The sequence below is a fragment of the Nanorana parkeri genome, unplaced genomic scaffold (genome assembly GCF_000935625.1).
Source record: "Nanorana parkeri isolate BGI_ZX_2015 unplaced genomic scaffold, ASM93562v1 scaffold111, whole genome shotgun sequence".
In the NCBI taxonomy this organism is placed as follows: domain Eukaryota; kingdom Metazoa; phylum Chordata; class Amphibia; order Anura; family Dicroglossidae; genus Nanorana; species Nanorana parkeri.
The window spans coordinates 1,151,989-1,175,757 of NW_017306379.1; the positions used below are offsets into that span (position 1 = coordinate 1,151,989).

A 23,769-nucleotide genomic window follows, 5' to 3' on the forward strand; every position below is an offset into this window, starting at 1 on the left:
GTTTTTTTGCTGCACGCGTGGGGTGGGGGGGGGGGGGGGGGGGGGGGATATACATACTGGCCTGTAAGTAAGAGTGAGACTGCAGCAGAGAAAGGTCAGGTTCTGTTCCCTGCCGAGCAGAACTGTGCTATGCGGCATAGTGGTGAAAATCTCAACGTTTGTATGGACAGAAAAACAAAACCTTCACTATTGGCTCTTGATCCATCTCATCGGGGCAGAAAATGATAAAAAAAAGATCCCAAAATGTACGATTACTACTGGAACAGAATTCAGTGAAGATCTTGGGTTGGGGGGAACCTGTTTTCATTGCAGCTGTCTAAAAGGAGTCTTGCTTTACATTAGCGAGATTTTGTCTTTCTTCCAGTCGTCTCTCGGACAGGAAGTGAAATCCCCCCAATGGGATGCAGGTGGCCAAAAAAATTGATAAAGGTTTTAACCTAGGAGTAGACATTTTTGGATTTATATACACCTTAAACATAGATGGCGCTGATAAAGGTCTGGTCAAGAAATAGAAGGTTTATATGCATTTGCTTTTTTAAGTGCACATGTAATGGTCCAGCATTGCTCAATTTGAGAAGCAGTTGTTTCCAACAGTTAATGAAGATCTCCTCAAAGAGTGGACATGTTAAGTTGGCAGTTGTACAACTTTGCGTGTGAAGTCTTTGAACAACCACTGTTTTTTTTCCTACATGTGGAGTGGTGTACTTTGCTTCTTGCCTAGTGTATAAATCTACTCATTTGGACATATGTTTCCATTGCCAAATCTCTAACAAATCTAATGATGTGTACAACAGTAACATCCCCTATTGTGGGGAAACCTTTTGTAAACTGTTGGTGTTCTTTCCAGTCTCCTAAATGGGATTGACAGGACACCTGTACTTCTCTGCATTAGAAAGATGCAAGATGTTACACTAAAGTGTAACACATGACGAACTAACTGTTGTTGCCCATTGGAGCCAATGTCCCAGCATTCCATCCTAATAGGGAGAAACTTTATATTTCTGTTTTCCTGACCATTTATCTTGTTGGGGCCTTTGTAATGATCCCTTTTGTCATGGGGATCACACACTACTTTGCATTCTCCTACACTAATTCTTCTCTTGTTTTTACCTAGTTATGAACATAAACGGCCTTTATTGTTCTTCCTCAGACGGCATGATATTTGATTTATAGCTAATTAATGGGCTTTTTTGTTTTCTTGTTCCAGGTGTAACAATAGAACGCAGTGTGTAGTAATCACAGGTTCGGACGTGTTCCCTGACCCATGTCCGGGGACGTACAAGTACCTGGAAGTCCAATATGAATGTGTCCCATACAGTAAGTAAACCTGATTGTCCCTTTTGTGTAAAAAATAAATAAAATTGTTTTTCTAATGCCAAATTCTCACAACACATACTATTTCTGACATTCTGAACCATTCTGCATGGAGGACAGGCGAGAACCTACCCTGCTGCGCTAGCCATGAGTCTTCCTGCAGCCTCTAAGTGTTTGCTTTCAGGAACTTGTGTTTTTCAAGAAAACATACCAGATTTAGCAGTTCTGGGTGCCAGACAGAAATGTCTACATATGCCTGATGCTGGGCCCGAACAACTTGATTTGGCTCACACTTTCCTAAAGAAGGTATTGACTCTGACTTCATTCGTGAGTTTGCTTGAGCAGCTACCTGCTGCTGCCGATCTCTTTGTGCATTTTATTAAGTTTGGCTGAGACAAATCCCTCAATTCCGGAACTGCATTAGTGTTCTGAGCAAAATCTTTTTCGGTAAACTGTAAATCAAAGCAGAGCAGGTGATGGTAGGTGGAGAAGTTTTACCTTGTCACTGCTCTTCTTTGCAAAAAAAAACAAAAAATAAGTCCCTGCTGCCGATTTATTATAATACCCTTCCTAAATAATAAATAACATAAATGTATGTACTTTAGCATTTATTATCCCTGGATTATAGGGATATAGTATTATAGCTTAAATGAAAATAGATTTACATAGCATATTTACCATCTGGTTTAAACATCCTAATTAAAGCTTAAAAGGTACAATATATTTTTATTCTAATAAGTGTAAAAAAAAAAAAAAAAAGTATGCATTGCATAAATATTCACCCTTGGCTCACTTATTTGGTAAAACCACCATTTGGATTTACCTAAAACTTTTAGAGGTCTGTCCCAAATTTATATCCCTTGCAAGCATCCTCTAGTTCTGTCAGGTTGGATGAGAGCTACAAGGTGATTATCATTGTTGGGGCTCTGCTAAAGCCAGAAAGTTATGATGTGTTCTTCTCAGAGAGCAGAACCTTTACCGTTTTTCCAGTGTCTATCACTGGCAAACTCTAAAACGGTTTTGGATTTTACATTTTCTAGTAATGACTTTTTTTTCCCATCCCTAAACACAAAGCTTAGCTATGTAGAGCTTCCAAGTTATTTCTCCCATCTCACCTGTGGACCTCTTTTAGAATTACCATTGACTTCTTGGCTGCTCCTCTAATGCTCTCCCAGCTTGATCTTGGAATTTTGGTCAATCACTGTCTAGTTGAGTTGTTTTTGTGTTATTCATTCCACTTTTAATATTGAATTTGACTGTTGCACATAAAGTTTTTATTTTTATTTATTAACCTGCCTGATTGGGTACTATTTAGACATTTTATCCCTGATTTGTTTTGATAGCTTCTTAGTCATCATGATGCCGTTTATTTAGTACACTCTCTTGGGCCTTCTAGAAAGAGGTGTGATTTTTTTGAGGTCATGTGACACCTGAATTGCACACAATTGCACACAATTGGACCTTTTAACTATTGCTTCTTATAAAGGCAATTCAAAAACTTATTTTGGGGTTCCAAAACAAAGGGGGTGAATATTTATGCAATCAAGACTTTTCAGTTTATGAAGTAATTTTAAAAACTGTGTTGATCTCACCAATACCAGAATTTTATTTAAATAGTTCTTTTTTTGACAGATGTAGATCTGCTAATATAGATTCCTTTTTTATATAAAGCTACTTGTCCACTTAGGTGGAGCCTAATATTTATTCCTGCTTCCCGTGTAAGATGCTGCTCCCTTTCTGAAGGGCTAATTACTGTATAACAGGAGATAAAGTGAAATGCTCCTGGACCCAGTTAAATATAAGGTAAGGTGAAGTTCTCCTGTGTTCACGTCAAACATCCTATCATATATGGAAGGATTAAATAAATAACAGAGCCTCTTGAATTGATTGGTTGTTTGAACCCAGGTTCACTTTTCCTGCATCTACACAATAGTAAATCTGGTCCTCAAATCATTGTAGTAAATTGGAGTCTGATGTCCACTTTTATTTTGTTGATCAAAGTAAAAGACCTATCCTCCAATGAGCCAGGTATGAGTTAGCCCAAAGCCCTACATTGTTTCATTGCATCATTTGTTTTGTATTACCATCAGACTGTAGATTCTGTTTTTTTTTCTATGCTTAATTAGAGCTGTAACCTTATTTCCTTTTAGCCAGTATTTGGAAATATGTTTGAAGAAAACCGACCTGCATCGTGCTCATTGAGTGTATATAATTGTAGAAAATTATTACTTTTGATACATTTTTTTTCATCACAGGAACCTAATTTCAGTTGCTTTAAGGAAATATTCTGTTAAGAATAAAAATGACCAGCCAAGCATTCTTGCATGTCAGCAGAAAGTACAAAGACTCAAGTGAAGCAAGGGCTCATATTTGCAGAGGGAATACTATTGCCTTCTAAAGTTGACCTGTCATCTTAAAGTGTCCGTTCTAAACTACAGGGAGGGTGGTTACGTGTGCCTGCAGCGAAAGGGCCTGTTTACATCAATTTGCATGTGTTTCATGCATGTTGGGTTACCTGTGCACATTCATTTTCAATGGGTTCTCAAGTGTCCATGCACCCAAAAATGTACCCCCCGCCTTTTTTTTTTTCTCGGCACACTGCAACAAAGTGCATGTGTTTTTTCATATGTGAGTGCACACATTCACATATGCGTTTTAAAACCCTTGTTGTAACTTGCTACAATGCATGTGTTGTGTGTCCCCCAAAGTTGAGAATTGTATCTGCTTTTATCTATGCGCTGCAATGCAGTGCTTTATCAGAAATACTTCCTAGGCATTTTTTTTGAGCACCGGGATGCATCATATGGCCTGTTGAGGTCTATGTCAACACCCCACAACACAGCTGAGAAACACACTGAAAAACAAAGTATAATGCAAATGCCTCAGTCTGAATGGGCCCTCTAAAGGTGTCAGGTAGTGATGGGCGTGTTTGCAGCTCCACGTGCCGAGCCCGCCAGTAAGCTGACAGCGACACAGCGCCAATCACAGGTACTGAGACGTTATCCCAGTCCACAGCTGCAGAGATCGGGAAATGTCTCTGTGCCTGTGATTGGCGCTGTCAGCTTCCTGGCGGGCTGGGCACGTGGAGCTGCGAACACGCCCGAGCCCATCACTAGTGTCAGATACCTTGTTTACTGCATGGGTTCTCACTGGGGACCCATTAGAAATTAATAAGAGAACCCTCAAACACATGCATGATGTATGTCCTTTGTGGGCCATGCATTACAACACGTGCACATAGGTGTAAATCTGTCCTAACACCAGGGCCGTCTTTAATAGTTATTGGACCCTGGGCAAACAATTTCTTGGGCCCCCCTCCCGGCCCTAACAGCAGCATACGGAAGAGGTGGGGGCAACACTATGTGATGCCGAACGCATAGTAAACAGAATGGTGCTGCAAGGGTTGCTGCTTTTTCTTCAAGCGAATCCCGAACAGTCTAGCACCACACTGCAACTTTTTTTAGAATAAACAAGAGAGAACGAGGAGAGAGGGAGGAGAGACAGACATGGGAGAGAACGAGGAGAGACAGACAGGGGAGAAAGCAAGGGGAGAGAAAGCAAGGGGAGAGAGAAGAGAATGAGGCGAGACAGCCAGGAGAGAGACAGCTAGGAGATAGAGTGAGGAGAGACAGCTAGGAGAGAGAGTGAGGAGAGACTTGACAGGAGAGAAAGAGGAGAGACAGGAGCGACAGCCAGGGGATAGTGAGAGACAGCCAGGAGAAAGAGCAATGAGAGAGCCAGGAGAGAGAGCCAGGATATTCAATATCCTGGTGGGAAGCTGTGTGGTGTCTCAGGAGCACTATACGGGATCTCCGGAGGGCTGTGTACGGGGTCTCAGACGGGCTGTGCAGGTATCGGTATCGGTGCAGTAGCATCCCTAGTGAATTATAAAAGTGCAATGCATTTTATAGACCAACTACACATGCAATCTAATAATAATCTACATGTGAAATCAATATATAAGTATGCAGAATCACCCTATGGTGAATAAATACAATATATAGTGAAAAAATACCTAATGTATTTATTCACCATAGGGTGATTCTGCATACTTACAGTGGGGCAAAAAAGTATTTAGTCAGCCACCAATTGTGCAAGTTCTCCCACTTAAAACGATGAGAGAGGCCTGTAATTGGCATCATAGGTAGACCTCAACTATGAGAGACAAAATGAGAAAACAAATCCAGACAAATCACATTGGCTGATTTGGAACCAATTTATTTGCAAATTATGGTGGAAAATAAGTATTTGGTCAATTACAAACAAGCAAGAGTTCTGGCTCTCACAGACCTGTACCTTCTTCTTTAAGAGGCTCCTCTGTCCGGCACTCATTACCTGTATCAATGGCACCTGTTTGAACTTGTTATCAGTATAAAAGACACCTGTCCCCAACCTCAAACAGTCACACTCCAAACTCCACTATGGACAACACAGGAGAGCAGAGAACGGAGAGTGGGAGGCGGGGCCGAGTAGATAGTGGGCAGAGCCCAGAGCCACGTCTATGCTGCTGTATGTAGCCTCCTGTCTGTAGAGCACCGATGCTGTGTACACAGACAGGGGGCAGGGCTGGTGCCAGCCCCATTGCCTACACAGGTGAGGCTGCCAGCCGTGCATGTGTTTTTCTTATGTGGGCTGAAGGGGCAGCTGCTTTGGGCCCCACAACAATGATTGGGCCCTGGGCGACTGCCCCTTTTGCCCTGCGTTAAAGATGGCCCTGCCTAACACTCATTACCATGTGCAACCTTTTTATTCAGGCCCTGAAACCTACTTTCACAAAAATAAAATGTATGTTTTCTCCCATTCATCACTATATTACTGATTGGAAAAGCCTACATAGATGTCAGTTAACCTTTGACTGTCCGCATGTGTATCTGTGGCAAGAAAAACGTGTTGCATCACAGGCAAATGTAAAGGGGCCCTTAAGTAGGGATAATGCCACAAAGGAGGGTGATATGGAAAGCAGATTTTCTCTGTGACCAGTGGGATTAAGTGCTTTTAAAAAAAATGCATTTGAAACCTTGGCACTTTTGGGTTTTATGTTTCCATAACTCTGCTGAGTAGCACTAGTGTTTTGTGAAGCTGCTAGAAAGAGAGGTAACCGAGGGAAGAAAAGTCAATTTCTACCATTCTGCTCACCTCTCCTTTGTACCAGTTTGACTACTGAAAAGTGACATGACCACAGTACAGACACTACTGTAAACCCTATGGTATGTAAAAGGCCTGAGGCATATGTCTTGTGATGGCTTAATAGATCACAGCCTATTAGTTCACTGGGTTCAGTGACCTCTCAGGACATGGCATCTGTTCTTCATGGGCAGCACTCCCATGAAAATATAAGCCTATAATTTTGTTCCTTCAACCCTCAGTTTTGTAAGGTCTCTTGTTTCTGGTGGATCGTATAGGCCCTGTTCACAATTTACAAGAGCCCTAAAAAAACCCGAACTTAATAGAAATCCTTCATGAGAGAAAATTGGAGACTGTCTTTGTCTAACTACTTCAGAAAATGTACTCTTGCTTGTTGCAAACCCCCTGCAACCGAAAGTCTACATGCTTGTTCTGAGTCAGAGACTCAAAGTAGCAAAGGCAGTGGAGTGGGTTAGCTCAACAGACAGGCAACTAGCATTATCAGAAGGACAGCAATAATTGGATTGGACACTGGGCGGCAGACTTTTTATATATGGGGGAGTTATGAACCATAAAGAGAACCATTAGGTGTTTCACAAAATAGAGCTGACATAAAATATTGTGATACAGAGAAAACAGAGCTGTGCTTGTCTTAGGAAGAAGTTATATCTTTTTTTTGTTATCTTGAACATGGTAACTGTATAGGATATTTCAGTTGATTTTTTTTCTTATTGATGGCACTACCGATATGGACTACTTGTTGAGTCTATCTTGGTTATGTAAACAGAGTGTTGAGAGTTTAGCTAATGGTATAAGCAAGTATTCTTTGCCACCAAGGGTCTTCCATTTGTAGTGTGTGACCTTAAGGAATTCCTTAGAAAAACATGGGTTTCCAAGGCTGACCTTCTTATTAAAATACTAGTTGCTTGGCACTCAATGTAATCCTGTGGCTTTACTGCTTGTCTTCACTACCCCAGAGTATGTAGAGATTTGGACTTAACTTGCTGCCAACCAATGGGCCCAAGTCTACATTTTGAAGCTAAAGACAGCCAGACAGCTGCTGTTTTCATGAGAAGACAAGCAAAAGCCAACCCAAATATGTGCATCATGTCAGGCACCCTTAAATAATAAAGTGTATGTAAAAGCAATGTGTTTTTTTGTTTTGGATAGTGCAGGGAAGGGTTGTATCCTTTTGTCAAACTTGTATTGCTGTTTGTGTCCCTGTTAGGTAGGTTTGGTCCTCTATTTTTCTTGGTGGCTATTGTCACCAAAACATTTGATTTGTCACCAGTGTCAAAGATGATGGAAAATCCTCCAATGGGTGACAACCTGTTACTATGACAGATGTCAATTCTCTTTTGAGAGATTTAAAATATAAGTAAACGGACAAGGATTTTAACCTTCTCTACTATATCTAAAACTAAAAATGTTTGGGCTTTTCATACACTTTCATGCACCTAAAATTGATGTGACTGCCAGCAAGTTTTGGTCCCATGCTTGGCTTATTACAACACTCATGGGCTCCAATGATATTACTATATACATTTCTTTTTCAATCCACTTGCTGTTTGCAGACATCAAATAGATTCTCCATAATGCAGAAACAAACAAATTTGCAGGGTTACCACCTGCAAGCTTTGTTAGAGGGTAGAGACCAACACCCACAATGAGACACCATCATTAGAGTCCATGAGAGATGTAAGAGGCTAATGGATGGTCCTGTGTGCTGGTCCTAAATGAATTATCTGTTTTGGGATTAGTTGACCCTAATTCAGGTGTGAAAAGACTTCAGTTTGCTTTTTATGTCAACTGGGCTGCCAATTGTATGTTATCCATGCAATGGAGAAGGTTTGTATGCTTCCTCAAATATTGTCAATTACCTATTAACATTCACATCTAATTTTATTTTAGCAATCAGGATATCCTTTTTTTCCTAGTGGCTGTACACAGGATTCCTTATGCATGGAGTGTATCCTTGTGTTAATTTAATTACATGAAGTATGTATGTGCACAAACGTGGTATAGACTTGAGTCTTTAGTCACCCTTTAGTCACCTCTTAAAAGGGATGTCCACCTACCACCTACATGTTATCTATTGTGTCTTATAGCTATAGAAACCAGCACCTAATCCAGTAATTACTTGTGTTGGAGATGCCCTGGAGCACTCCCCATTGTGTCATCTTCTTACTGTGACATCCTGTAATATTACAGGACCCACAAAAGGCATCGCCCACTCTTGTCACAACATGAGCTACTAAGTTGTATCTAATTAAAACCTTTTGTAGCTTGGTAAAAAGAAAAACATGATTCAAAGAATATCAGTTAAAACATTTCTATAGAATAGTTTCTAATAATCAGAAAGTGGACATCTCCTTTTAAGGCTTCCTTGTCCCCACAAACTGTGTAGGTAGCCATTTTGCTGTGAGAAAAATCTGTATAAGGATGCCATCAATTTACTAGGTACAGCCACATCCTTTTAGTTGTCTATGGTGTCCTTATTTCCTAGCCAAACGATTACATCTTCCTAAATAAAGCTTCATTGTTCAAAATGGCTGCCTACATGGTGTGCCTCAATGATGTCAGGAGACCTCATGTATCAAAAAGGTCTAAAAGTTTCTGTGTTTCCAATAGCAGGTCAGTCAGATTCTTCCTTTCATTTTATAACCTGCACTAGAGAAATGAAGGCTTGGATCTGATTGGTTACTAAGGGTTAAACAGAGACCCTTGTTTTCTGAACATTAAGCCTATTAATGTGCATAAATAGACAAAACGGGTGTGTGCATTGATCGGTTCTTTTCTGCCCGTGCGTGCCCGCAAGGGGGCGCGTGCGAGCAGAAAAAAATTGCCGTCTGGAGACGGCAACCCGCAGATGCAGCAGTGCCGTCCGTCCGTTTTTTTACTACGGGTGGGCGGCAAGAGGTTAATCCCAGCTGGGGGTATTCTCCATCTGTATTTGTCTTGGTGACCATTGTTACTGGGACAGAAAGTGAGGAAAACATTAAAATTTTGAGTTGCCACCAGAACAAGAATAGAGATGAAAGCCTTCAGTCGGGATACTTGTTCCAGTGACAACTGTCCAAGGGGGATTTCCTTCCACTTTCTGTGGTGTGTGTAGAAGACAGTAAGTGAAGAGAATTTACCCTCCATGGGACACAGAAAAAAAAACCTGACCGGGTTTTACCCATCCCTTACGCTTATCTAAAACAGTTTCCGCTTCAGATATATTGCTGTAAGGTACCCTAAAAATGGCTGCCTTCACCTTTTAGTTGAGTGACGTTGCTGGGTTTTTAATAAACATAACTGCCATGATTTTGACATACCTTACAAAATGGCTGCCTTTTATTTGCCCCTTTGTGACAGGTGCACTTCATACATTTCAAGTGTTCATGCCATTTGCCAGTCCTGTTCCAACTGAGGGGTCCTCGGGTTACACCATTCCGTAAATTCCCTGCATTGATTAACCGTTCATACTGTTTGTTTACCCTAATATTCAAGTCAAAGTGCTAAAATAAATGCTTCTCTAAGTAGACAAACCTTAATTGTTTTATTGCATTTTTATGGATCCGACATAGGATTTTTTCCATGTGCATTATTATGGATGTGAGCATCTACCTTCCATACGATAATAACTATTGAATACAAGGGTTTGTTAATATCGTAGGGCATTCATCAAGCTGTCATGAATTGGGCTCATTACAATAATCACTGGAGCAGGTTTTATTCCTGACTGGGAAGGCCGGAGCTACCGGCTTAATGAACAAAAGATTAATTGTCCCTTAGGTTTGAAACTGGCTTGTGCAAAATAATAAAATATGGCACACTTCGCAATTCGACTTTTTAACACATTAGCAATATTTTTTTTTCTTTTAGGTAATCTTTATTAAGTAGTGCAAAGTGCAGCAATGTGTATTTATCCAGTGCAGCTAATCAGAAATGAGCTTTCAGGAGTTGAGCGTGGGAAAGGATTGTTAACCCACACATAATCTTTTCATCACGAACAATCCTGGTTATACCGCTGGCTATTATCAGGTGTGTGTTTTCACCCGAATTGCTACACCTTTTCTGATTAATCTGCAGCTGTCAGATTCTTGAGGTATCTGTTGTGTCCAGTGAGCAACAGTTATCTATTTAATATTAACACTGATGTGGCATTCTATGTGCCCATATGTCCAAGAGTGGTGATGAGCAAAGTTTCAGTTTTTCTCTGTGTGGAGGTTACTTTAAGAGCCTGTACAAGCCCAACTGAACGATATAGGGAGCATAGACTGCTTTGAACCTTCATGCCTTTTTAAAGTGCATCTAAAGCCCAAACTTTTTTTTTAATAGAATCTCACTCTGTCCTGGTGACCACTGCAACCAAAAAGTGGTGAGGGGTTAGAACCTCACTTTATCTGTCCTGGTAACCACTGTAATTGAGATTGAAGTGATTCAACAGTTTGAGTTGCCACAATAATAGGAATAGAGGAGACATCTTCTAGCAGGGACATAACCAGAGTTCTGGGTGCCCGGGGCAGAAATTTGTTTCCCCCCCCCCATTATATAAACAACCACTGGAACTGTACCCTGCACCTCCCCCCCCCACACACACATGTTTTTATTTAAATTTTTCAAATTTTAATATTTTATTTTTTTAGAAACTTTTATTTTTTTAAATTTTTATTTATTATTATTTTTTGACTATTTTTGTTTACTTAACGTTATTGCTATCACACAGGAGCTAACAAGCCCCTGTGTGATAGCATTTGGAGGTGACAGGTTATCTTTATTGACTTTGTCACATCCAATACAGGAGTTCTAGTACAGCACTGTGCTCGTTCTCGTGTGGCAGGAAGGCTGCGAGTGCAGCATTTCTGTCAGAATGAGTGTTCCTGTTCATTGATAACATGGTATGTTTACTATAACTACAATTATGAATGAACAGGAGGGGATATCGATCACTCCCATTCATTCATAATTGGGGATATAGTATACATACCAGGTCCTCAATTATGTACAAACACTCAGCGATCATTGATCCCTGAGTGCTTGTACCCGTTCTCCTCTCTGACACACACTGTCATAGGAGGCTGCAAGAGGAGAGCCCAGCCTCCTGTGACAGCGCTGGCTGTCTCCGCCCCCACACCGCTCTGCTGCACTGTGATAGGAGGCCGAGCGGTGTGGGAGGAAAGACACCGGCCGCTCGCAGCGCTCGGCCGGCTGTCATTTTCTCTCTGATTCCTTTCATCCCTGCTGGGCACTGCTCTGTGTCCCAGCGGGGATGAAAGGAATCACGGCCGCGCCGACAAAACGGCAGGAAAATTTCACTTTTGGCATTTAGCCGAAAGTGCCATTTTCGGCCGGCGCCCCCCCTTCACTTTTCGCCCGGGGCCCGCGCCCCTGCTGCCCCCCCGGTTGTTACGCCACTGTAGCCAAGACAATAGCCTTGGGCATCCATGCCCAGCACAGTCCCAATGCATAGGCCTTGTTTCCTATTAAGTCCATTCACACCACCACCACTGTTACATGCAGTACCTTTTTTCCACTACACTGTGTTGCAACATGCTGCAGTAAATAGGCATTAATTTTGACATTCCTAGTTAAGTTTGACCAAAATAAAAAAGTTAGTGTGAAATGTACATAGCACTGCTTCCTTTACAGCACTCACCAGCAGCCCCAAGGTAATATGTGCTGCTGGCATGAACAAGTTCATAAGGGCATTTTCATTAGATTTGGGAGATTTCTTCTTCCTTCCTGTGTCGCCAGTGGTTTTAACCATCCCTTTCTCTATCCAAACAAACAAAAAAAAGTTGGCTTTAGAAACACTTCAGCATCACCTTTTGTACCACCAAATGATTGGTGTCATAGCTGGTGCAGCACCATGGTAGCTGCAATCCAATTACAAGCTAAGATGGCACCTTCCTTGACTATAAAGAATAGGAGGGTGTGGTTGATCTCATATTAGTTCAGCCAATTAACAAATAGATTGGCTCAATTCTCTAAACTATTAATCTTATTCACAGATTGGCACTCTACCCAGTTACTGATATCAGGTAGGTGTGTATGTCTTTTTTTTTTTCTTTTTTTTTTTGTGAGAGTTGTATATAGGAATAATAATCTGCATATGGTGCAGTAACCCGCATGTCACTCATGTTGGTTGCTATTTGTAGATAACGATTGCACTTTGTACTGCTTTATCAAAGAAGCCAGTAAGCATTGTCGCAGCTAGCTCATCCCCAGGATTAATATGTCCTTGCTGTATTTATATTGTGAGCTTTGGTGGTAGATCCCCTTCGCCTGACGGTCCAGCTGTCCTTCTGGAAATCCCCAGCGAAACAAACTCTCCTCTGCTGATTTATCAGAAGACACACTTGTTTAATTAAACCGCAGATCTTTATCTGCAAAATCCTGGTATTTCCCACCCGACTGAAAAGCCTTAAAGGGTAGAGATATTATCATATGCAGTGTCACACATCAGGGCATATTGCATTCATTCCTTCCAATTTTCGGGATGGGGAAAAATAAACATTTTTTTGTAGCCTTCCTCCTTTTTTTTTAACAGAAGACATTCCATTGTGACACTTCAGGCCATGTTTGTTCATAATTTAAATCTACACCTTTCATTAAAATAACGCCTTGGGTTCCTACCGCCAAGGTCCTAATTCAGGCACTTCCTGTTATGAGATGACAACCATCTTCTATTTGCTCTTCTGCATCGTCTCCCTGACTGAAGCTACAAGAAACCATACTGACAACATTGCACAGGCATTGTCCACTGTTGTCACTAACAAGACGCTGGTCCAGAGCAATGATATGCTGCAGACTCTGGAGAAAGTGCACATAGACAGGAAGTGGCTGAAAGAGGCTGGAGATCAGCAGTGCTGAGATGTAACAGTTAATGAAAACCATTCAAAAATCTGATTCTATAGACTTGAATGCAAATCTCTGTTCTGTGTGATATCATACGGCTAATTCTGCACGATAAATCGCCTAGGTGTGAACCTAACCCGGTGCACACCTGGGCGATCTGTGACCGCGCGGCAATCATGCACAATGCCGCACTGTCACGGAGTCCCCGTCACCCACGATCGCGATGTGGGTGCCATTTTTTTCTAATGGCACACCAGTCATGCCGGGCGGATGGTGCGGTTTCCCGCTGCAGTTATTGGAAGAATTTTTTTTCCTGGTCTGAATAATTCTGAGAGAGGTTGGCAAATAAGGATATGTCTTTGAATTGTTCTGGCATTTAATGCATTTTCCTTTTCTCCAACATTGCCTTCTCCTTCACATGGAAAAATAAGAGATAGATAGGTTTTAGGCACCTATGTGCTTTATCTGTTAATGTTGATTTAATATTATTATTGGTGGTGGTGGTGTATAGGGGTCTTTATCCTTCTGTGGCTGACCAAGAGTGGAACTCACTATGTTAGCAGCCATTTTCCACACTGATGGACACTTCGCCCTCTTAGAAAAAAAGAGGTACATTTACCTTTTTTTCTGCGATTGCCACGCGGATCTACCCAATTGAAATAAATGGGTATGTGTGGCCCAGATTTGCTCAGGTCTGCATTGGACCTAAGTGTTGCCATCCAAAGACTGTAGGTGTGTTACTGGCAGCATCACCAGTTTAAAATAAAAGGGGGGGGGGGGGCGGGTACAGCAGCCACATCTAGGGACTTATATGCTGCAGTATATTACTCTCTGGCTCTCTGGCTTCAATCTACTGAACTTGTTGCTCCTCTGTCAAAGTGCAGGTTCACTTTAAACTTTTAAAAACTAACACGTCTGCCTTTGGATTCCGCTGAGTAAGCCTTCTGCGGGCCGCACATCACAATGTCAGGATAATGAGAACAAGAAGTGTCCCCTTGTCTGCACACACACACAATGTAGGCCATTTCTGCTGGGTGCTTCTGTCTTTCCTCCAAATTCTCCTCCTTACTGCTGTCAGCCAAAAGCCGCTTCCCCTGTTTCTTTAGAAGACGCCTGAACAGCCATTTTTATCTCGAAATCCTTAACTGAGAATCTTGCAAGGGGCAAGGCTGCAAGCCTTTCAATCAATCTCACCCGCACACAACCCTTATCATAATATTTTGAATGGGTTAACGCTAGCATTCGTTTCATACGAACAATATTGTGACGGGGAATATGCATTTACATTTTTTTAAGTCAAAACTCTGCTGCCAGTGGGAGTTAGTTTGGAATACAATGTATTTTTTTCTTAAATTTGATCAGCTAACATTTTCTTTCACACTTCCAACGTCAACCGGTTTTGTTCAGCACGATGTCAGCCAAGGACACATTGACTGCATTGTAGATCATTGTTATCTAATGGAGTTTAAAGTGAACCTGTCTTCTAAGGCCCTGCCTAAAAGAAAACGTCAGAAGACGCCTGTTATTAGCTTCTGCGTGCCTCCTATTATCACTTCAGACTTCATTGAAAAGCTGCTCTAGCTGCCATTTCTCTGTCCAGTGTATATATAGATCTGGATCTACATAGATCTAGATCTATCTCTATATAGATCTAGATCTATATATCTAAACTTTTTACACAAAGTGACTTCAAGTGTCTTTCTAGTTTAAATAAATTGGGTGCATTCTTCAGATTAAATTAATAAGCAATACAAGTTGCTTACACAGCAGTAAGTTTGCATATTACTAGAAAATACATTCATTAAAATAAATAAACCTAAATATATCTGTACTGTTCAAGGACTCATCCTCCTTTTTTTTTTGTGTCGGTGTAAGTGCTATGAAAGACCCAGCTGCCTCTCCTCTTTAAGGGTAATTCAAGCTTTACAAACTAGTTCTGGCTTCACTGATATTCATAGGCAGAGGAGCAAAATCATCAACTTCATAAGTAATATCCATTACCTGTTTTATTGTATTACAGCTGAGATTTCCACTGTGCTTGCTCAAAAACATTTTTTTATTTTTGAATAGTAAAAAAAATCTGTAATGCTGCATCTCTGTGTACATTCCATAGTTCAATATACTCTATAGTCCCAATTAAGCCTTGGCATACATACAAGACATCTCTACAACAAAGCCTGTGATTGGGTGAGATGTGTCAGGTGGGGTGGACCTTGGGTGGGACACCAGTGATACGGTACAAGCTTCAATTAACTACCCCAGTGGAATCCGGTCACATGATACAACTAGATCATTCCTCAGAAAAGTCCCACTTTTTTATCATAGAGCTGCCCCTCAGTCAGTGACTTTGCCTAGGCTGAAATATTGTATTCAGTCTGCTACAGACAGGGGGAAACATTTCTTCATTCTCCCCCCTAGTGATCTGCTGCAACTTTTGTAGCCAGTCACATGATGTGATAAGAGTGGCTGATCTATGGCAGACGTTTGTGACCACAGGCACTTGGATTTACCTGGTTGTGTCATGTCTAAACCATCATCTCAATCCATGGAGTACATGGTGAACCTGAATAATGGCTAAACAAAGATGTCACTGTCTGGAAGAGAAAAGCATACAAAGACATTGCCAGGGAAACATAGTGATATCTGTGAGAGGTAGTAAATACTTAGAGGTAGAACAGTGACACATTACTGAGCATGCTGTGCTCTACATAATATATCTGATGATGGGTCCACTTTAAGATGTTCATCAAGGTATAACTGTAGTGCACCTGTCCTCTCTCTTTTGTCTGTAATCTGGTGATCTTGCCACACACCTACTGGTGATGCTTGAACACCCTCCGCATTCCATCTCCCATGCAGAGAATGTGAGGTAAAAATGATCAGAACAGACGCCATCAAAGTCAGACCTGCTTTAGAAGTTCAAATCAGATTGGTGAGGAGGTTGCAGAGCACAGCTTTTAGGAGTACAGAAGGTACAAGCTCATGATCATGTGAGGTCTGAACTTTCTGATTTTAGCACAGCAGTAGCAGGTTGGTAAATCACTGATTGGGTCCACCAGGAATCCCTTTTTACCTTTTGACCAATTCCCATAACATTTTAAAAAAATCAGAAATATTTACATTAGGGAACAGGGTTTTGAAGGCTTTACAAAACAGAAATAATAAGGTAAAGTATATATATATATATATATATATATCATTATGTCTCGCCATACAGTGTCAATTTTGTCACAATGCTAGAGCTGCACTTTACATTCAAGAGCGGCAGCAACCTTGCATATCATGGCTACTGATTCTGGCAAGGGTCAGCAGAGGCAGCAATGTTCGTATTGGATCATGCAATAGAGAATTACTGAGAGATAGACAGAGAAAGAAAGAGAGGGATTTGGGATGCACTGATGCCGTTTTTTTGGTATCGAGTACGGGCACCGCTTATTTTTTTTCGGTACTCGACGATGCTGAGTACCAGTGCATTGTGCCCCCAATATCAGGAAGTCGGGCAGCAAATCATGACCCGTTGCTTGTGAAGCCAGTGTTCTAGCAAAAGAACACCAGCTTCAGAGGCTTCCTGGCTTCCTGACCAATCGGGGAGCCAGGAGGGCGGCATGTCATGAGGTGCCATTGGCCTCCTGATTTTCTCAGGAAACCAGGCTGTCTAGCAACAAGTGAAGCTTTCTTCCTAACCAATTGGGAAGCCGGGGACGGCACATCATGACCCGCCTCCCAGCTTCCTGATTGGCTAGGAAGCAGGCTTCACTTGTTTGGTCAGGAAGCCATGCTGCCTACTATCAGGAAGCCAAATACTCGGTATAATCGGCATCGATACTACTATCGGTGCATCCCTAGAGAGAAAGGGAGAGAGAGAAAGTACTGTAGTTCATCAGTAGTTATGCACTTTCATCTGACTTTAATTTCAAGATTCAGGAAGGTAGTGGACCTTTTTAGGGACACCCTCTTGGAGGGGATAACAAGAGCTTCAGAGGTTGGAAAATCTATGTGCAACATGCCCTACCCAATCATTTGTTAGGACTGCACAGTTAACCCCAAATGTCCCGATGCTACAAATGAAGAACATCTTGGAATGACTTCTGCTCATCTATGTCTATGTCTATCTTCATTTTGTGTATTACCGGTAATTTTATTTCCTGGGGTTGTCCTCCGAAGGCTTTTCACATGTCTTCTGTATCAACACTATCCAGCCTTGGACATTATCTGTAACTCCTATAAATCTGTTTCCAAGACCCCAGGGCCCATGGCTTTGGATTTCCCTTACAGTAGTGGGCTTTAGATTAAAAACTGAGGAAGCAAGAGAGTCCTTGGTAACTAACCATATTTTACTGTTTTCCTTGTGCAGGATTTTAAATGAAAGCAAATGTGGTTGGCTACTATGGCAGTATTTACAGTATTAGATTTGTATGTAAGCATACTTGAGTTTGGTGTTCATATGTTTTGGAAAACATCATCCAAAAGAAAAAGCAGCCATTTTGTAGACATAGCCAACGTTAGTCCTCTTGGATTTGGTGACTTTATAATGGAACTCCCTGTGGGTGGCCATTTTGTGCCTCTTGGAACTTACTCATTTTACCAATGCAGTTAGCCAGCCCCACTTGGATTTATTGAGCTGACTGAGGTTCCTTCTGTGGCAGCCATTTTGTGCCTCAGGGAAGTTAACAGTTCTACATTTAGCAGAACATTAAATTAGTTATGTTTAGAGACCAGTCTGTTTTATTATCTGGTTTTTAATGCATGCCCTCCTCACCCTTGTCATACTAGAAGGTTGTCGGGTATCCACTCATATGGTTCACCGTTGATTGTATAACAGCTCTTTTTTTCACTAGGTGTTCCAGTCTCGTCATTTATCCAATATGGCGGATTTCTTTTAGTGTGTGTGTGTGTACTGATTGCACTACCGAGTAAATGGTCCATTCATGTTAATCTCTCTTTTTTCTCCTTGCACCCCTTTTCACTTTCTCTTCCAATGCTTAAAATAGAAGTGGAGCAAAAAGGTAAATAAATAACACAGCCCGATCCCACCCCCTTCAGCTCCCTGTTATGTGCCATATGGATGTTAACCTTCTCGATCCCCCCTTATCCCTAAACACTGAAGTTCTATATTCAGCAGGATTGCATTTCTACACCTCATACACAAGTTGACTAATTTAAAAAAATAAAAAACAAATAAAACAAATGTTGTGATATATATATGTCACATAGGTGGGACACAGTATATGCATTTATTGTGGGAAATGTTTTCTTGCTCTCTTCCTTAACCCCTAATTGTTTTACTTTTTTGTTTTCTCAAAAATGTATTTTTTTAATTTTCATATTTATTTATATTTATTTTTACTTTGCCTGGCTTCCTAACTCCTTTTCCCTTAGCATGCCACATTTTCAGGCCTCCCTGCTTTGTTTCATCCATTGTTCAAGTTGTGTTATTTAGTTAGTTATTTTTTTCCTTTTTGTTTTATTGTTTTTCCAGCTCCCGATTGCTGTAAAAATGTTGTGTTTTTTCTCGGAGATGTTCCAGCTTTATGTTTCCTTTCCCAAATGTGATTCAATGCCCATGTATGTTTGTAAACGCACAAATGAAAAACCATTCACACTTTCTAACATCACGAGAACCGTGTGTGGTTTTTCATTGCCCAACAGGTTTTCGGCTTAGACAACTTATAATTTTAATGTGCAGAAAATTGCTGTCTTAAATCTGCTGTGTTGTAAGTGAAGTAGATATTTAGTTTGGCTCTGTCAATGTACACATTCTCAATTTTAAGAATTAAGGTTTTTGTTTTGTTTTTTTTGTTTTTTACTTTAAAATGTAGCTGCTGGAAGTGGTTAAGAGGGAGACATTAAACGTTTAGTATGTCTTTTGTAAACTAATAATCCTCTTTCTACTTTCTACTAGTTTTTGTTTGCCCTGGGGTGTTGAAAACAGTGGTGGACTCTCCATATATTTATGAAGCAGAGCAGAAGGCGGGTGCATGGTGCAAAGACCCCCTCCAAGCCGCAGATAAAATTTATTTTATGCCCTGGACTCCGTACCGTACGGATACTTTAATGGAATTCGCCTCTTTGCAAGATTTTCAGAATTTCCGACAGACTACAACCTATAAACTTCCCAACCGAGTGGATGGCACAGGATTTGTGGTTTATGATGGGGCTGTGTTTTTTAATAAGGAGAGGACAAGAAACATTGTTAAGTTTGACTTGAGGACTAGAATTAAGAGTGGGGAGGCCATAATCAATTATGCCAATTACCATGACACATCCCCTTATCGATGGGGTGGAAAAACTGATATCGACTTGGCCGTCGACGAGAACGGGCTGTGGGTGATCTACGCGACGGAACAGAACAATGGAATGATAGTGATCAGCCAGTTAAATCCTTACACTCTCCGATTTGAGGCCACCTTCGAAACTTCCTATGACAAGCGGGCAGCCTCGAACGCCTTTATGATTTGCGGTGTACTCTACGTGGTGCGGTCAGTCTACCAAGACAATGAAAGCGAAACGGGAAAGAATGCAATTGACTACATCTTCAACACCAAGCTGAACCGCGGAGAATCTGTTGATATTCCTTTCCCCAATCAGTATCAATACATCGCCGCAGTGGATTACAACCCTAGGGATAACCAGCTGTATGTGTGGAATAACAACTTCATTCTACGATACTCTCTAGAGTTCACTCTTCAGGACTTAGCCCAAGGTAAGAACTTGAATTTTCCTTCTTCTATCCCCATAATGTTGATAACAATGAATTATGTACTGTTTGTGATTTTTGTTTGATCTATATTTCTGTTTCTTTTGACATTTTCTTTCCCCCACCACGTAAGTGCAATTTTCAGTTTGTGCTGCAAACTGGTATTCTAACAAGTCTTAGTCAACATACCTGAAAATAGAGATATCAGGTTAAAATACAGGTCAAGGATGATTTAGAGTTGTTTTGTAAATGAGGTAGTGGGATCAGATAACGCAAATAAAGGATGACGATACAAAGATTTTGTTTTTCATATAAGATAATGTAAAAATAATAATCCAATTTGATATATACAAATAAAGATATAGTGAGACTGAGCATAAAATAGGTACATACCTAGATAATTTTTCTTTTATTTTTGTATGATTTTGTTTTTTCTACGTCCACACGGTCAAAAATATTTTGAATGTAAAGAGAGTGAATGATTTATCTTATGAGGAATTCCTTAAGACCTCCCCACCTACTGTTTTGTTTAAATAGTTTTTTTTTTTTTTTAAATTACAGAGTAAAGATTCTCTTGCCATTTGCCACAGTATTACACAGGAGCAAAAATAGTTACTATATGAAACACCCACTGAATTTATTTGTGGTAAGAGAAGTACCACAGCTTTGAAATTATTAATATTTAAAAAATATATTTTTTTTTCCTACTTGAATAGACTCGGTGGGCGTTATTTGTAGTGAAAATATTTAGCTATGTAATGCATTGTGTCCTTTCAAATCCTTGGAGCAGTGCATGAACTAGTCCGGGATTCAGAACAGTGAAATGATGCATGACTCATGACGCTTTCACGTTCGCGCAGCACATAGAACACTTGGCTCAATGCCGCTGAAGTATTAAACCCTGACAATGTTTGCAAGTCACGCCTTGCATCCAAAGGAAAGAAATATGCCCTTGATCTTAGGTTACTGCTCTGACAGATGTTGTGCGATAAATGTAATGATTTTATATGACAGCCTCATGACTGGCATTAAAATCTGCGTATCATGTCTATACTGTCTGTTTCCATGTGAGTGTTTTCATTTTACAGTACATGCTGCATTGCTTCTGTCCCAGGTGTTGAAAAAATGTATTTACACCATTTATTTATAATGCCTTGAACATGGCTTGCAGGAGATAGCTCATTTCCGACATGTGATAAATTCACTTTATATGTGAGCACACAGGCCCTGGGAATGATGTTTCCTCTGCTTCAGAGAGATGAATACATCTGCCTCTGGTCTGCCTTCATACTTTACCAGCAGTCTTTTAGGATCATGTATGTTTTCACCACAAGCTGTTGATGTGTCAGTGGTTTGCACGCATCCCCCCCCTTTTTTTTTCCCTTGCTATCTGGATAGAGTAGTACTCCCCTCTTGGTAATTATACAGTGGCTGCACTTGGCTCTAATCTCATTTTAATTTATGTTCCGTGGTGCAGGCCTTCATTCTCCTAAGGTCACACAACCAACTTGCTGTAGTTGTAACTGGTTTGCAGTGTTAGTGTTACAGAATAACATTCAATAGATCCCCACACTGTAAGCTTTGTTCCTTTACTAATTGTGTTCAGAATGTCATTTTTTTTTCTTTGGTTTTCTTTGACTTTCCTATTCTTACGTCTGTTTTTTTTCTCTTATATTTCTTTTCCCTTTCTCTTTCATTTGTTTCACTTTCTTTTATTTCTCTCTGCATACCGTATCTCCTTTGCCCTCCAATTCTTTCCTTTCCTCTTCTCCCCACCTCTGCAGCCCTTTCCTCCTCTCTCCAACCTTTCTTATCATTCTGTTTCCCTTTCTTCTGTCTATTGTCATTTCCTCCCCTTCCATTCTTTTCCTTTACTTCCTTCCCCAGTTCTTTGGCTTCCTTTTTTCTCCATCCTCCTTCCCTAGCTTCTTTTCATTCTTCTTCCCATCATCCCTTAATTTCATCCTCCGTCTTTCAATTCCCTCTTTCTTGCATATCCCCCCTCCTCCCTTCTGCAGTGCTTTCCTTCTCTCCCCAACCTTTCTTATTATGCTTCTTCCCTTTCTTCTTTCTATCATATTTTCCTCCCCTTTCCATCTTTTCCCTTTCTTTCCTTCTCCAGTCCTTTGTCTTCTTTTTTCCCATCCTCCTTCCATAGCTTCTTTTTTATTCTCCTTCCCTTTCCTCTTTGTACATCCCCTAATTTTCTCTTCCATTTTTCTTACCTTTCCTCTTCCCTCCCTTCTTTCATTTGTTTCCTTTCCTTCTACCATTCCTAATTTTCATCCCTCATCCCTTTCGTCTTTTCTTCATTTTTATATTTTCTCTTTTTGGCTCTTTTCTTTCCTTGTGTCTGTCGTCTTATTTCCATTTTTTTCATATCATGTTACATTACAGAGTTTTTGCATTGATTACATTTTCTCAAATGTAAACATTTCCAATGGTCTACCTCCCATATTAGTTTGTACTCAAGTGATCACCACAACTGTATATTTCTTCACGGTGGTCAGAATGTTGATGTGCGTTCTACTATTTCTGTCTGTGTTGGAATTTCATGTAATCAAGTCGTCTTGACGTGGCACAGGAAGGTCACAGATTACAGCAGGTGACAGCGGTGAATGTCCAGCATCTGATCCTGACATGTAAAGACCATTTGACAGGCATTTTTCAACAAAAGAATCTTTAATGGTCGCTGCTGTTCTCAACACTGCCATTTTCATGGTGCTTGCGAATAATTGATATTTGATGGATGACAATTGCAACCAATAATTAGACTTTTTTTTTTTTCCCATAAAGGTATCATATATAACCATTGATTTTGATGAATGACAAACAGCAAGGGCAGAAGGCTTGGGCATTTTAAGCAGGGCAATAAAGAGAACATAATAGCTGTTAAAATAAAGCAGAATGTAATGAATGTGGCCCTTGAGATTTCCATGTGGCCGTAGAGATTAGAAGTCAGCTCTTTGATGTGTCCAAATGAAGTAGGTATTTTAACTACGAGGACATACAGCAGGCCATACATAGAGGGCACTTACTGAAACATTAAAGCTGAAGTCCAACCAAACCACTTGCTATGTGGATAAAATCTCTTTAATAAACAGTAACAGCAATTTGCATTGGGATATCTTTAGTGAGCAAATTGCATTTAAAGTCAGTGTCATTGAAGCCTCGGAGCATATTGGTGGCAATAAGACCATTATCTTGCTTCCATTTATACTTTAGCCACAAATGTTTTGTGGTTTTGGCTGACCAGATGATAGCAATTGGAGTGGAAATCCATCAAAAACATATTTTTCAAGTGGCATTGAGGCTATTTGTAATCATTTTTACTGCATTTTTAATTATCTGGTCGCTGGATACTAGGGAACATTTTTGGTTGAAAGCTGATTAAAAGGAACTGGATTGCACAAAATTGCATTAGTTAGTGGCTGAAATTATCTGTAGGAAGTAATCGTAGACTTTTAATTTCTCCATAACATCCACCAAATGTTGTATGCAGCTGATTAAACCTTTACAGCGGTTAGGTTGAAATGGTAGCCTATTCCTTTGTTCATAACCGCATGAGTTCATGTATATTTTGGGATGCCTTTCCTAAACAGTCTGCTTCAGATCAGTCATCAGCATTCCAATGGGATTTTGGTCGGGTATAAAAGCTGTTCTAAAATATGGAATTTCTTCTGTTTGCGCTAACCTGTTATGGATTTATTCCGGTGTTTTGGAATATTGTCATGTTGCATGACCTAATTTCTTTGGAATTTTACATTACAGACAGTCACTCCCAAATT

At 40.5% G+C, this 23,769-nt stretch overlaps 1 protein-coding gene across 5 annotated transcripts in view; it reads left to right on the forward strand.

Annotated features, from left to right (window-relative positions):
* ADGRL2 (adhesion G protein-coupled receptor L2) overlaps positions 1-23,769 on the forward strand; it is a 217,983-nt gene that overhangs the window by 133,893 nt on the left and 60,321 nt on the right. For 4 of the 5 annotated variants that reach the window (XM_018553129.1, XM_018553131.1, XM_018553130.1 and 1 more), the window contains exons 3-4: positions 1,208-1,317; positions 19,187-19,987. In XM_018553129.1, coding sequence (XP_018408631.1) covers positions 1,208-1,317; positions 19,187-19,987 — 911 coding nt within the window. Of the gene's footprint in view, positions 1-1,207; positions 1,318-18,275; positions 18,291-19,186; positions 19,988-23,769 lie in introns of all 5 variants that reach the window. The other variant, XM_018553128.1, reaches the window with a different exon arrangement.